Source organism: Podarcis liolepis (assembly GCF_965112155.1).
Source record: "Podarcis liolepis genome assembly, chromosome: 16".
NCBI classification, from domain to species: domain Eukaryota; kingdom Metazoa; phylum Chordata; class Lepidosauria; order Squamata; family Lacertidae; genus Podarcis; species Podarcis liolepis.
Window position 1 is genome coordinate 31439772 of NC_139567.1, and position 11761 is coordinate 31451532.

Sequence of the window (11761 nt, forward strand, 5' to 3'; positions counted from 1 at the left end):
CTAACAAAAACCCTGGCTACATCCAAGCTCTTGCACCAGCTAACCTGTCCTTTCTCCATGGTTTCCAGTGAGTGGACATCTGTCTTGCCACCCCCACCTGCCCACCCCCCCCCCCCCGCCATGCTTTGTGCTCGCAGTATCTCATTTGCTCGGGTGGATCAGTGTTGCGAAAAGGAGCGAGGGTTGTTTGCTCCAGCCGAGGCAAAGTGACATCCGATCTACCAGGGCGAACGGGGAGTGTTTTGTCCAGAGTTGTCTGTCACCAAGGAGAAGAGAACACGGCTTGGAAGAAGGAAGCACAACAGACCAGGGACCCGGCCCTGCAAAAGAGATTCTCCCTCTTTTTACGGATCTTGCACCAGAAGTTCTGCAAATCCCCGAAGGACGTGTGTGTGTGTGTGTGTGTGTGTGTGTGTGTGTGAATATGTTCGAGGGCGTAAGATAGGAGGATATCAGATGCTCGTGGTGTAAGAGGAATCCAATAGTTGCCTCGTGGAGCAGTGGTGGACTAACGAGGGACGCTCCGCTCTTGCCAGAAACGAGTTTTGAACCAAGGACAAGCTGATGATGAGCCACCATTAATGGTGAGGACCATGAGGTCATGAGATGGGAGATCTTAGGAAGTCATTTCAGGAGAAGCTCCCGCCTCACCAACATTTCGACAAGACAATCCAGCCATGCTGCTGTAGGGGATCAAATGTATCCCTGGTTTCTGTGAGAACTGATGGAGCATGAAGCCAAAGTCTGCCTTGAAAATATAACTTTGAGGTGGATTTGTTTTGATGTCACAGGTGGTTGGGAGTGGCTCAAGGGATGGGTTGATGAACAGCAAGGAGAGAGCTGGAGTTTTTAAGGTTGCTGAGCAGATTTTGTACTGAGTCCCCCCCCACCCCCAGTGCTTGAAGATGTCTGGAATCCAGGAGGCTCGTATGAGGAGCATCCGTCCATACAAGACCGGGGAACAATACCTCTATGCCATGAAAGAGGACTTGGCCGAGTGGCTGAAGGAACTCTATGATGTGGACATTAACGTGGAGTTCTTCTTGGAAGCCCTGGAGACAGGGGTCTTGCTCTGTCACCATGCCAACAGCATCACCCAAGTGGCTTGGGACTTTGAGCAGAGGTACCCTGGTCTGAGCCACAAGCTCCAGCTGCCCACCTGCGAAGTGACTTGCAACGACTTTGCTCAGCCAGGGACCTTCCAAGCCAGGGACAACGTATCCAACTTCATCCAGTGGTGCCGGAAGGAAATGGGCATTAAAGGTACGCAGCTCAAAAGTGGGTGAGGAAGGGTTGCCAAATCTTGGTCCTCCAATTCTGCCCTCTGGAGTGGCAAAGAACAAGATTGGGAGGGCTCCATCACGCAGAAGATGGACCAGATTTGTTCTCCGTTAGGACAAAAAGTAGCAGCATATAGTTAAACCCACAGGAGGCTGGGATGGCCACCAACCTAGATGGCTTTGAAAGAAGGTTGGACAAATTCATGGAGGAGGAGAGGGCTATTGATGGCTGTTGTGCTCTGCCTCCGTAGCTGGAGACAGCAATATTTGTGAATACCAGTTGCTGGAAACCACAGGAGGGGAGAGGGCTCTGGTGCTCAAGTCCTGCTTATAGGCTTCCCACCAGCATCTGGGTTCAGCCACTATGAGAACAGGATGCTGGGCTAGATGGGCCAATGGCCTGATCCAGGAAGCTATTTTATGCTCCTGTGGATGGTCAGCATCAAGCATGTTGTTGGCTATGTCCAACTCCCCACAGGGGGAGAGTCTGTTGGTGGGGAAAGGCATAACCCCCCATGATGAGAGATGGGATCAGGATGTTTGCCTTGCCTTGGAGGAGAGATGGGAGTGAAAACTCTTGATTTGGGGGGACTTCTCCAACGCAATCGCTTTTTGATTGATGGAGAACAGAGAAAAAAACCAGAGGAGAAAAGTTCGACACAGCGCTAGCTGATACCCCTGACTTGGTTTCTCTGCGGCATTTCCCCACCAATCGCCCCTCAGTCCACACTGCCTAGCGGTCCCCTACTTTCACCCCACCTGCTTTGTTCCAGAAGTCCTGATGTTCGAGACGGAAGACCTGGTCTTGCGCAAGAACGAGAAGAACTTTGTCCTCTGTCTCCTGGAGGTGGCCCGCCGAGCCGCCCGCTTTGGCATGAGCGCCCCCACCCTCATCCAGATGGAGGAGGAGATCGAGGAGGAGATCCGCGAGGACCTGAACCTGCCGCCGGAAGAGACCCCCCTCCCAAGGGCCCAGAGGAAGCCGGCCAATTTCAAGAACCTCGACCAGATGGTATTTGAGCAGGCAGATTCGCGCCCCAGGGCAAACACAGGGTCCCTAAGCTGCGCAGGTCAAGGGCTCCCCTTCATTGGAGGTTTTTAAGCAGAGGCTGGGTGGCCATCTGCCAGGGATTCTGTAGCTGTGATTCTTGCATTGCAGGGGTTTGGACTAGATGACCCTTAAAGATCCCCTCCAGCTCTACACATCTATATTTCTATGACACATTTGTGTCTGGCAAAAGCAGCAAAGGAAGGGAGCAGGGCAGGGCTGGTGAGGGGTGTGGCTTGGGGGCAACTCTGGAGGTCCACATCAAGAATCCTAGAGGGCCACCTGTCATCATCGTCATTCCCCCGACTATTTGTTTTATTTCATAAAATTTATACACTGCTTGATTGTTTAAAAAAAGAACCTCAAAGCATAAAACAACAAGATTATCAACAAGAAAAAATTACAATAATTTAAGACTTTCAAAAATAATTTAAGACTTTCAAAAACAATTGACTACAAAGAATTGGAAACTCACACCAACCTGCTAAATATCTGGACAGGCTTGTCTAAACAAAAATGTTTTTAACAGGCGCTGGAAAGCAAACAGCGAAGATGTCAATAGGCAGGGAGTTCCAATGTGCTATTTATTTATACATCTGTGTCTCACATTCACTCCAAGAAGCTCATCAATACTGTTCTCCCCAGTTTCATACTCACGACGACCCTGTGAGGTTGGCCAGGCTGAGGGGCGATTGGTGATCAATCTCACGGTCACCCAGTGAGCGTCAGGGCCGAGTGGGGAAGGCAAACCCTCATCTCACAGCTCCTAGTCTAAAACGCTAACCACTACTCCACACTTCCTCTCACTCATATTCAGGTTGTCGTTGCTGAACTCATTACTATTCTTATCCTCCTGCTTTCTGCAAAGGTCCAGTGTCTCGTCAGCCGTTGCACCTGCCCCGTCCAGTTCTCCATGATCAAAGTCTCGGAAGGGAAATACCGCGTGGGCGATTCGAACTTGCTGATCTTCGTCAGGGTGAGTTGGCCTGGTGGTGGGTGGGGCCAGAGGCAAAAGTGGGCGGAGCAATGAATGTGGATTTTACTTTTGTATAGTAAGCTGATTTCTGAGCATGCTCACACACTTGGGCTGGAGGAAGCTGTCCATTTCTGTCCTCTCAGTTCCAAATTTTTCCATCCTGAAATTCAGCTCTTCACTTTGGGGCCACGTATTTAAATCCTCTTGAAAAATTCATCAGTGTTTTGCTGTGAATTTTTCCTAATGCACTATTTTTTTGTCAGGACTTTTGACTACTATAATGCCTAATGGCTAATGGCAGCTGGAATTGGGATGATGGCAGCTGGAATGTTGCCATGTTGGGTTGGTGGGTGGAGGGGACACAGCCCCCCCCCAATTGTAGGGATGGAAGGACCTGTCAATTTCAGTTTTCTCACTTTCCTATTTTCCCCAACATCTCTGCCATTTAAAAATTCAAATGACAATTCTTCAGCATCTTAGGGCAAATCTCTCCCAGCGCACAAATTTTTGTATGCAGTTTGGACTAATATACACATTTTTGCACCTCAGATTTCCCTAATATAATGTGTTTTTGTAGGTTATTTTCACTAACATGTTCGTTCTCATGCACGCTCCCTGCTAATATATGCATTTTTGTAAAGACTGGTTGGTTGGTTGGTGGGCTGGAGAACTGCATTGCAAAATTCAGATGAGTTGGATTTGAAGGATGGCTGTGATTACGGTTCTCATATTGTTTTAGAATGTGCAAATTCAATAAGTTCACCTTTGAACATGAGCAGAATCAGATTTCTCCCACATCCTCCCCACCACCACATGCACCCAGAGTCACACTCGTGTTCCCTCCACCATCTAGGAAAGCAGGAAGTATGATCAGAGTCAAAGACACATCTCAGCCAGGCGAAATCATACAAGGAGGGCAAGAAGCATGAGGTGTGGCCTTGGAAGAGTCATAAGGGCCAGATAGAGAAGGCTGAGGGCCACATTCCGGCCACGGGCCCAAGGTTCCTCACCTCTGTTCTTCAACAACTGACAGCAGATTTCCAGAATGTCAAAGGCGGGTCTCTCCCAGCCCTACCAGGTATAAGGATCCAGCTCATGCCAGAAGCAGGTAGCCTATAGAGAAGAGAGAGTTACCTGTAGGTAGGACATAGGAATATCATGTGTATCTAACACAGTGGTTCCCACAGTGGACAGTGCTGCCCCCAAAGGCAGGGGGTGGAATTACCCACAGGAGCAAGAGGCAAGCGGCCAGTGGAGGCGTAAATGACTACAAGGCTTTGCAAAACTAGTTTACAGGATCAAGTCCATTGTTGAATCAATTAAACCAAATCATTTCAATTGGATTTTGCATAAATGTGCAATTAAATGTTACTGTTTTGAGTTTTATTGTGTTTTTATCTTACCCAGTGGGTTGTGTAAACTGCTGATCTGAATAAGGGAAAGGATCAGTGGGAATGAATTTATGGAACCAAGAGGGCAGGGGCCTCCAAACGTATGGGAACCACTGTTCTAACTTTCTCTGTGTGTGTGCCTGTGGCACATAAACAGACTTGTGAAACAATTAGTATTATCTATCAATCTCTTGGGACACGGGTGGCGCTGTGGGTTAAACCACAGAGCTTAGGGCTTGCCGATCAGAAGGTCGGCAGTTCAAATCCCCGCAATGGGGTGAACTCCCATTGCGCGGTCCCTGCTCCTGCCAACCTAACAGTTCGAAAGCACCTCAAAGTGCAAGTACAATGATGCCTCGCAAGACGAAAAGAATCCGTCCTGTGATTCTCTTCATCTAGCGGTTTTTTCGTCTTGCGAAGCAAGCCCATTGACGGATTAGCGCTATTAGCACTATTAGCGGCTTTTAAAGGCTTATCGGCTTATCGGATCAGCTGATAAGCGGCTTAGCGGCTTAGAAAAGGGGGGGAGGGGAAAAAACCCGCAGGAACTCGCAAGACATTTTCGTCTTGCGAAGCAAGCCCATAGGAGATTCGTTTTGCGAAGCACCTCCAAAACGGAAAACTCTTTCGTCTAGCGAGTTTTCCGTCTTGCGAGGCATTCGTCTTGCGGGGCACCACTGTAGATAAATAGCCTGTGTATCCTGCTGCGGCGGGAAGGTAAACGGCATTTCCGTGCGCTGCTCTGGTTCGCCAGAAGCGGCTTAGTCATGCTGGCCACATGACCCAGAAAAACTGTCTGCGGACAAACATCAGCTCCCTCGGGCAGCAAAGTGAGATGAGCGCCTCAACCCCAGAGTCGTCCACAACTGGACTTAAGGGTCAGGACGAGGTCCTTTACCTTTATCAATCTTTTAGTCACCTAGCACAGGACTGTCTCCATGTTTTAAAACTTTTCAGTTCCCCAGGTGTAGAGGAAAAACCTTAGCCTGATATCGATAAGGTGTCTGCATCACTGCCAGGCTGGCCTCACTTGGGACAGCATTCCCCAGGACTGCAGGTGTTGTTGTGGCTCACGGTCAGGGAAGGGCATGTGGTGCTCACCTGCACTCCTTTTTGCTCCAGATCCTGCGGAATCACGTGATGGTCCGAGTGGGCGGTGGCTGGGACACCCTAGAGCACTACCTGGACAAGCATGACCCCTGCCGGTGCACCTCGCTCTGTAAGTCCCCTGTGCTCTTGTTGGATGTAAAGAGAAGGCCATCTCTGTGCCTTTCGCTCTAAATCTAAAGTGTTTCATTCCTGTGTTTTTGCTTAATTAGTCCAGCGGATCTCGAAACTGACTGCTGTTGTATGTCAGGGCTTTGACCCAGGCCACATTCAAACCGTATCTTTAAAATGCTATGATGCTGCTTTAAATACTTGTGGGTTCCTCCAGGGAATTCTGGGGGCTGTAGTTTGTTAAGGGGGCAGAGAGTTGTTAGGAGAGACCCCTACAGAACTACAATTCCCAGGGTTCCCTTTGAAGAGGGATTAATATTTGTTGGAAGCCTCCCAAAGTGGCTGGGGCAACCCAGACAGATGGATGGCACATAAATAAGATGTATTATTATTATTATTATTATTATTATTATTATTATTATACTCCTTCTGCTGAGTTGGGCCCTTCACGTCTGTCCTAAAATCCTGACCTGATGGTACCACAGTACCTGCTAATAACAGGGATGGGGAACAATTTTCTAACCCAAAGTCTGCATTCTCTCATAAGTATCCTTCCAGGAGGTACATGGTAGGGGTGGGCGGGGCCAGAGGCAAAAGTGGGCGGAGCCGCATATATAAATTTTACCTTTGTACAACAGGCCAGTTTATACACACATACATACCTCTCTGTCCTCAATCCAGGACAGAGGCATTACCCAGGCAAAACCAGGATGTGAAGCAGGACCAGTAGAGGATGCAGCTGGGGAAGGTTGTAGCCTAGGGAGAGTCCCGTGGGCTGGCAGGGCTGCATTCATCTTCTGAGCCTGAGGTTCCTGCCCTCTGTGCTACGAAAGAGAGCAGGGAACCTGCAGCTTGTATAAAAGCCATTGCCATGACTTTTCTAGTGACACTGATGTCCACTAGAGGGCAGGCCAGTGCTGCAGATAACAAATGCAGTCCTTAGAACTGCACTTGACCCAAGCAAATTGATTGAACCTCCCAAAATTTGGGAAAGACAATGTACTGTATTTTTCGCTCTATAACACGCACCAGACCATAACACGCACGTAGTTTTTTGAGGAGGAAAACAAGAAAAAAAATATTCTAAACGAAATAGTGGATATATGATTTTTGTGGTTCATGCTGTGGCCACAGACATGTGATCTGACAGTGAGTTTGGAGTAGCCCAATGCAAAAATCCTGAGGATCCATGTGGATCCATGCTTTGTAACCATGGAGGAGGGAAGGAAGGGGAACCATGGATCCTCTGCTCACGACTGCAGCAGATCCCCCCTGCCACCCGCAGGCATTCGCTCCATAATACGCACAGACATTTCCCCTTACTTTCTAGAAGGAAAAAAGTGAGTGTTATGGTGCAAAAAATACGGTACTTCATGGAATCATAAAATCATAGAATTGTAGCATTGGAAGGGACCCTGAGGGTCATCTAGTCCAACTCCCTGTAATGCAGCAATCTCAACTAAAGCATCCATGACAGAGGGCCATCCAACCTGTTTTAAAACTTATTTTTTATTTATTTCTATAAGATTTATATACTGCCCTTCACCATAAGATCTCAGGGTGGTTCACACTTCTAATGAAGGAGAGTCCACAACCTTCCGACGGAGTCCATTCCACTTTCTAACAGCTCCTGCTGCCAGAAGGTTCTTGCTAATTAATATTTAGTCAGAATCTCCTTTCATGTTATGTGAGCAATGAATTATTGGGGTGGCAGCGAGCTGGTCAGATGAGCAGGAAATGTCCGTGGGATCCAGGATGCAACATATTGCAGAGGATTTTTGGAATATTAACCATTCTAGACTTCAGGGCTTGCTGTTGCATCCCTGGTATAATTTTCCTTGCAGAATTAACGCAGAAGTAGACCTATCCTTTAGTCCTTCTAGGAACCTCGGGCCTGGGGGATGAATGTGCCCAGGAGAGGCCAAGCCAGATCTGTGAGCTACTCAGCTATTCCACATCTCTGACAAAATAAGATTCTGGACCTTGAAAGCATATACTGTGATAACTGTGTTAGAAGCTGAGGTTCTGCAGGATTTTCTCTCGATTTCCCCAACCCTTTCTGCAGCTCACAAACAAGCCTTGAGGGCAGGCAGCCCGCAGAAGATGCAAGCCACGCCGGTCCAACACGAAATCACAGCCCGCTTATCGCCCAGGAAAGACAACCCCAAGCCCCAGCCTGCTTTGATTGTCACCCGATCCCAAAGCCCGCTGCCCCCAGTGGAGTGGAGGACCTACACTCCTAACACCCACAGCCCTGGGTGGAAGACTCTGCAGCGGTCACCTCCGAGCAACGGTGGCGGCGGCAGCGGCAGCAGTAGGAAAACCACAGCTCTGCTTATCTCCCCGGAGGTCTCAGAACATGGGAGAGTCCCTTCCGTCAGGTGATGACAGATAATGTGTGGGGAGATAGGAAGGATTTGTTTTCTGTCAACAGCTCAAAGTTTTCACTTTTGACCAACCTAGATTTATGGCCCAGAGTAACTGGAACAATGTTATGGTAAAGAATATGAGCTACAAGCTAGAATATATATATATATATATATATATATATATATATATATATATATATATATATCTCCATTGGTCCAACATTGTTCCTACAAGGAATTCGCACTTGGAGGCAACAATGCTTCTGAATTCCGGTTGCTGCCTTCAGATATCCTCTAAAAGTCAGATAGTTGTCTATTTCCTTGGCATCTGATGGGGGGGCGTTCCACAGGGTGGGTGCCACTACCGAGAAGGCCCTCTCCCTGGTTCCCTGTAACCTCACTTCTCGCAGGGAGGGAATCGCCAGAAGGCCCACAGAGCTGGACCTCAGTGTCCAGGCAGAACGATGGGGGTGGAGATGCTCCTTCAGGAATACTGGACTGAGGCTGTTTAGGGCTTTAAAGGTCAGCACCAACACTTTGAATTGTGCTCAGAAACGTACTGGGAGCCAATGCAGGTCTTTCAGGACCGGTGTTATGTTGTCTCGGCGGCCGCTCCCAGTCACCAGTCTAGCTGCTGCATTCTGGATTAGTTGTGGTTTCTGGGTCACCTTCAAAGGTAGCCCCAAAGAGTGCATTGCAGTAATCCAAGTGGGAGATAACTAGAGCATGTGTTGTGCTTATATTATTGTGTTCTTCTCTTTCAGGGCGAGGTCAGTGACTCCAACCCGGAGGCTGCTGGGCCCCGAAGAGAGACCCGCATCTAAGCCAACTCTCTCTATGCGGAGCAGAAGAGAGGCATGCCCTGTCCTGTCCCAGCTGAACGGAAGCACGGAGAACAACTTGCCCGTTCGGAAATCTGTCTCAGAGGCACATCGCGGAAGGTCTCCTGCCAGAATCCCAACACTGACACCTCACAAAGAGAAACCAGAGAGGCCAGCGTCATCCAGAGCTGCTACACTGAGGGCTCCAGTGACCCGGCCTCCAGGAAGGTCCCAGCCTGAAATGAACGGCCCGCAGACCCGCTCTTGCAGTCCAGCCAAGCACTTCCAGGCCCCAATGGAAAGCCCTGCAAGGCCGCAAGGTGGAGTCACCATACACAGCTGGAGTAAGGACTCAATAGCGTGGCGATCACCCTCCCCAGTAAAACACGCAGGTGTGACTCAGAAAGAAGACAGCAGTGCCAAGACCTCCGGAAGAGTTACCCCAACATCATACAGGCCACCAGCAATTGGTAGCAGCTACCAAGAGGCGTTCTGTTTCAGAAATGGGGGTAACACCCTGGACAAAAACCAAGCCAACCTGCCCAGGAAAGAGGTTTTCAAGGGCAAGGCCCCTCTTCTGAGAGAACAGGGCAAGGCTGTCAGCCCGGAAGCATCAGCCAGCAGGTTCTCCAACAGCTCAGGGGGTGGAATCAGTCAGAAATTGAAGGATGGTGGGACCTTAGCTGGGCAAGAGGGTGTTCCAGGAAGACCTTGTAAAGATGGCCGGATGAGTCAAGGGGATACCAAGGAACTGGGCAGGGGAACAGAACGTGTTTACACACCACTGCCTATCGATCCGGTGGAAGAACAAGCTCTGTACAGGAGCCTAGAGGATGAGATTTTGGCCAACATCAAGGAGCTGGAGGAAATCTCTGAAGGCAACCCCGTTTCTCAAGGGAGTCGGCTAGGAGGGTTTGGAGTGGACTGTTGCCAAGGAAGAGACGCCATGGCCTTGACCTGTAATGGGCCGAGGGTCGCCACACCCACCTGGTCCTCTTTGCCTATCACCCCGAGGACCTCAGTCTCTGAAGGAAGTGTGCCTCGGAGCGGGGTCTATGTGCCTGAGAGAGAGATGAGGTGGCACCCCGCAGGACTACATTACGACAGCGTTATTCAAGAGCTCTCCAAGACACTCCACCAGGAGCACGCAGGGACTGAGGGAAGTCCCCCCCAGTCAAGTCCATCTCTGGTGAATGGAAACCAGGCCAGAAAAACATTCCTAGACAGAGAAAGTCCTGTTCCCGAGAAGAACTGTGTGGCCCCTGAAGCAGAAGGTGGAGAACCATACCACACAGCTTGTGTGGAAGTGGACGGAAACACCAGAGCCTCTCAAGCGATGCCAGGCAGACCTCCTGATTCTCCAGAGCACTCTCCAGCTCCTGAGGACACAAAACTACCTCAGAGTAAGCCAAGGCGGTCTCTGAAGAAACCGGAGCGGGTGCCCTCCATTTATAAGCTGAAGCTGCGCCCCAAAATCCGGCCACGCAGAGACAACAGGCCCGAAAAGAGGCCTTCAAGGATCCCCACTCCAATCGCGTACAGGCATGCCCAAAGAGGATCCAGCGTCAAGGCCCAGGCGAAGAAGGCCCACAGCGTCAAATCCCAAATCTGGAGTGACCAGGCTGCCGTGAGGCAAAATGGCTCGGGGGACACTGGGTCCAAAGACCAGGCTGCACTTTCTGACTACAGCCCTTCCTCCACACAAGACGGGGGTCCTGGGAGGAAAACAAGTGTGACAGAGGGGGAAACGGAGGCGTCAGGCGTGGAGGAATCCTGGCTGTGACATTTCCTTAAAGATGCAATTGCAGTCTCGGAATTGCAATTGCGGTCTTTTCTTGTGCCTAACCCCCATCGCCACGCTTTGTATCTGGTGGTCTCAGTTTCGGGCCAGAAAAGTGAATTAATGAGAATTGTACCATATGCATTTATGGTTGTGTGCTAACTATGCAGTATGTTGAACCAGGGGTGGGGTGGGGACCCCTCTCTCCTACTCCCTCAGCTGCCTAAACAGTTAGCAGACTTCAAGTGCAGGTCTTAGCTTGTAACCCTGAAAGCTAGAAGCTTGCAGCTGTACCTCTGTGGGTGTGTTGATCCCACAGGGAAACAAAAGGTTGCCAATGGGGAGTTGTATGTTCTACATATCATTATCTTTGTTCTTCGACTTTCTGGAAATAAATTTGGATGAATACAGGTGCTGGTGGGGGGCATTTAGTTGAGTATCTTCTGCGTCTCTGCAGTTCACAAAACAAAGGTGGAATATGGCTCATTTGCTAAGGTCTGATTTCCTGGTTGTGCTATAGATAGCGACAGATTCTGTCATGCACCTGCCCCAAACATCTATCAGGCTTGTTCTTGGTTGTCACACAAGCCCAAAGATGAGGAACCTGTGGTTCTCTGGCTGTTTTTGGACTCCCAGTCACCATAGACAATGAGTGATGGGGATGATGGCAGCTGGAGTCCAGCGACACCAGGAGGACCACCAATTATCCACCATGAAGAATCGAATCCTGCTCCAGGGTTTAAAACAGCAGGAGCTGATTTTGGATGCATTGTTTTCGTCCATGAGAACTAGAGCCTTCTGACTCTTTCAATAAAGGAAGTTCAGACTCTCCGAATTCCGTGTAGGTTGGGGGACTAAGAACGTGCAGAATCAGCTCA

General features: G+C 49.5%; 1 protein-coding gene across 2 annotated transcripts; it reads left to right on the forward strand.

The window, feature by feature from the left end:
- The first annotated feature begins 116 nt into the window (after window positions 1-116).
- On the forward strand, window positions 117-11296 carry GAS2L2 (growth arrest specific 2 like 2). Of its 2 annotated transcripts, none has more exons than XM_083479210.1 (6): window positions 117-1263; window positions 2054-2292; window positions 3197-3304; window positions 5818-5914; window positions 7979-8294; window positions 9047-11296. In XM_083479210.1, the coding sequence occupies exons 1-6, from the start codon at window positions 906-908 to the stop codon at window positions 10884-10886; spliced, it is 2958 nt and encodes a 985-aa protein (XP_083335336.1). In that variant the 5' UTR covers window positions 117-905; the 3' UTR covers window positions 10887-11296. The 2 variants fall into 2 exon arrangements, with proteins under 2 accessions (XP_083335336.1, XP_083335337.1); XM_083479211.1 differs by having other exon boundaries at window positions 2057-2292.
- Window positions 11297-11761: the final 465 nt, after the last annotated feature.